This window comes from Sesamum indicum, linkage group LG3, assembly GCF_000512975.1.
Source record: "Sesamum indicum cultivar Zhongzhi No. 13 linkage group LG3, S_indicum_v1.0, whole genome shotgun sequence".
Classification (NCBI taxonomy): Eukaryota; Viridiplantae; Streptophyta; class Magnoliopsida; order Lamiales; family Pedaliaceae; genus Sesamum; species Sesamum indicum.
The window spans coordinates 7758512-7762598 of NC_026147.1; the positions used below are offsets into that span (position 1 = coordinate 7758512).

A 4087-nucleotide genomic window follows, 5' to 3' on the forward strand; every position below is an offset into this window, starting at 1 on the left:
AATAAAATTAAAACAACTAAACATAATTGTACATATGAGTTTTTTTTGGACCAAGTAAAAACCAAAAACAATTAAAAAAACTACCCAAAAAAAAAGCCTCCAATCAAACATAAAAAATTGTAACAAGAAAGTTATGACCAAAAGCCAAGAAAACGAATTTGATGCAATTAAAATGCAGCATTTCTTTGGAGAAGACCAACCAAATCCGTTTTGTTATTATTTAGTAGCTGTTGCCGCACTACTGAAGTGCTTATTCACTTTTTCACCACCAACTTCATCTTTATTTTCAGGTGTTTTCATCATTTTAATTTATTTTATAATTAATATATAATCTCAGCCTGACAAATTAACATTACTGGGAAACAAGTATCTGGTAATCTCAAATTATATTGATGTAATAACACGATTATCTAAATAACTAGGATTGCCAAATCCTGCATCTACTTCATAATTGGTTGTGTGTGTGTGTGTGTGTGTGATGGAGATAACCAGTGAAGGGGAACAGCAAACAGAGGCGATCAATAAATGGCATGCCAGGAAAGTGATATCATGACGACGTACAAACTTCCAACAAGAGATTCGATTCAATCCTCCTGAGTTTAGAACGAATATTGTTCAATATGAGATAAGAGGGGATGTAGGATTTCCAGGTCTATTGAGGCGGAGGTAGGATGTGTCCCTGTCGCAAGTGCCAATCATATATGGTTTGTATCATCATCTGCATACTCCCAAGAAGTGCACGTTGATTCTGTAGTTCAGCCTCCAACTCATTAAGCTTTTGGGCTATAGCAGTCACCGTATCAACAAGTACAGTCAATGAATCAACATTGGACCTACTTGGGCTCATTTCCGGTACTACTCTCTCGTTTGACCATTGATACTGGTTCTCAGCCATAACTTCAATCAGAGAATAGCCATCTGTCACAGGTTTATTCATAAATGCTCCACCGGATGCAGCATTTACCAGCATCCTTGTATGGTAGTTCAGTCCATCATAAAAAGTATTAAGGAGAAGCCACTTCTCGAAACCATGATTAGGGCAAAACCTCAAGAGTTTGTTAAATCTCTCCCATGCATCACGCAACGATTCATCTTCCTTCTGAAGGAAACAAAGGATTTGCTGACAGAGTTGGGCTTTCCTACTTGGAGGAAAGTATTTTGCTAGGAATGCTTCTGACAGCTGCTCCCAAGTAGTAATGGATTGTGCTGGTAATGAATGCAACCAAGCTCTTGCTTCATCTCGTAAAGAAAATGGGAATATTTTGAGCTTAATGGCATCCGATGAGACACCAGAAAGATTCAGAACTTCACAGCAATGTAGAAATACAGAGAGATGCAAGTTCGGGTTTTCTGCTGGTAAGCCTCCGAATTGATTGTGTTGTACCATAGAAACGAGGGCCAGTTTGAGCTCGAGATTGTCAACTTGAATTAAAGGTGCTGAAATGCTTGAGTGCAAACTTTGAGCACTTGGTACCGCAAGATCTTTCAAGGAGCTTGTGTCTTCTGCCATGCTTGATGCGGAAGATGATTAGCTATATTTTGGATAGTTTGTTCTTCTTTCTGTCTCTGTGTTGTCCACTCAATGTAACATACGCTCAATCTAAAAATCTACCTCAACAAGATTCCAAAAAATATCGGGTTTTCTGTAAAAACCAAAGGAATTAATTATAAGGGAAAACAAAACAAAACAAACAGATTAGGTAAAATGAAAATTAAATCAAGCAAACTAAATGGTTTAGCTAATTTGTTTGTGACAACTTGATATCCATAATTTAAAATTCCCTGTATGCAGTGCCAAAATTATGCCCGTCTCAAGTGCTGGGTTAATCAAGTAATAGTTAACATATCTTTCCTAGAAGAAATATAACATGTTTAACTCACCAGCAAGAATTAAGGTCGCAATTCAAACAGGAAATCAAACAAGCTGCAGTCTTCGAACATGACCATAGTTGGATTATAACATACCAACATGTTTCAAACTCTACATAAGGAATTGTCTAGAACTGTATATAATCTATCCAGATTCAAGGTTTTGTCTTGTTTAACAAACAGCAGTAGTTTACGGCAATAAATTCTCTGTCTATTATGAAGGAATCTTCAGGGGCGCAATCAGATTCTCCATCATGAATGCACATATAGATCAAAATGAATGCTCCAATTGCATCCAATCTGCCCGTCAGTTCAAAACAAGAAAAACAGTCACAATTTCCATTTTGACTCGGGATGTATTAGATATGTCAAAAGCAGCAGTGTGGATGACTGAAGAACACATATAAGCATAAACATTTAAGTTCACCATCCATCAGCTTAAATTAGTTAAATTTAATTAAAAGTACTAGTCATGAAGCGGTTACATCTGAACAAGTAACTGGAGGTCTTATTTTCCCTCTAGAGAAAAACCATAAAAGTATACCCAAGATCACCTTTCAGTAACAGAAAAGATTTCAAAAAATGATATCAAAAAATATTTTTCTTCAAGAAACCAGTGCAAGACTCGGAAGGGATCTTGTCGCTTCCTCCAGAGCAATAGATTGCCAGTACATATATAATCAGGCAAAACACAAAACGTAAAGCTGTTAATACATCATGAACTGTCAATGCAAAAATTATAGCTCACATATGTCTATTATCTGCTCAATTCCTATTTCTGGATTGGATATCTTGTTTGTATATCTGTTAATTTTCATCCTGTTATGCAATCATCAAGATTAGATGTAAGTCATCCACAACTTTTCACCTCAAGAAAACCTAACTATTATGTTCCGCCGAACAAAACGATGATTTTTTCCAGAGGATTCAATCTTGATTGCATCCGTGGTAACTTTCATGCCGAAGATAAGAAAATTTAAACCCCCAAACAGAAAGCAGAAACCACACCTAAGAGATCGAATGTAGCAGCAACTATCGCGATCTCCAGCACCAATACAAAAAGGACATGTCAAGAAACGGTCGGCCCTCGGCGGTGTGGTTTTGAGCGGAGGACGACGGCGCAGTCTTCGGCGTTGGAGCGATTTGTGCGGCTGTGCTGATGCGATGAAAGGAGAGAAGCCTACACTCTTGTTTACAGACGGAAGTTAGGCTGTTGAAATAGAGGAAATGCAGGGAAAACTGGGAATAGATTGCAAACTGAACAAAACTTTTATTTCTTGAATCAGAGTTTAAAGAAATCTCGTGCTTGAAATAGCAGATAAAGGGCTGTTATATACAAAAAAAACAACTAACTCTTAACAACCATAAAAGTGCTATTTCACTTAAAGCAGCAGAAAAGAAACACGACTTAAACAAATGCAGGTCTCTCATATTAGCTGCTGTTCTCAGTTCCCTGTTCTTGTTCCTTCTCAGACTGAAAGCTCTGTAGATCATTAGGAGCTTGAATTTCATCATAGGCCAAGAAAGGGTAAAAGAGGAAAGGAATAAGTACAAGGAAAAAGGCGGGAAACTTGAGGGGAAAAAAAGAAATAAAAATAAAATAAAAATCCTTTTGAGGAAATTATTAGAAAACATAAAATAAACTTTTATATCTAAATTCACGTCATTCAACATAAAAGTTCCATTCATTTAACTTCTTATAAAAAAGAATATTATTAATTCTTTTATATTAAAAAGAGATGTTGTAGTTTATCAGATTAATCGATTTGATGATATATTTTTCCTGCATTGTGTGGGATTTTTTTTTAATTTTTGTACTAATTTGTGTTAAAGTAATTTAATTTTTTTTAAAAATTATTGTTATATATTTTACTTAATTCAAATTGCATGTATATAGGAATTGTTTATATTGATGGGAACGTAAAGAAATCATATCTTAATTTTATATTTTTTCAAGTAGTTAAAGTTGAAGAAAACGAAAATTTTAATGCACAATTTGCTGAAAAATAATACATTCTTTGTTTTACAAACCATCTAAAGTCGGAAAATTTTGTGCATTTGCACTCCAAAGATTGCGCCAACAATGCTCTCTTACTCTTTTATACTTTTAGAAAGTGAAAAAAATATAATAAATGTCTTCTTTTTTTTATTTGTTTTAATGGTAACTTTTGAGTTGTCAAAATCTTTTATATTAAATTTAAATCTTACGTATATGTAT

The 4087-nt window shown here is 34.8% G+C and overlaps 1 protein-coding gene across 1 annotated transcript; it reads right to left on the bottom strand.

The window, feature by feature from the left end:
* LOC105157604 lies at positions 438-3303 on the bottom strand. The gene is made up of 2 exons (XM_011074015.2): positions 2878-3303; positions 438-1643 (listed from the first exon to the last, which is right to left on the bottom strand). Exon 2 carries the CDS (start codon positions 1508-1510, stop codon positions 653-655), a length of 858 nt encoding a protein of 285 aa, XP_011072317.1. The 5' UTR covers positions 1511-1643; positions 2878-3303; the 3' UTR covers positions 438-652.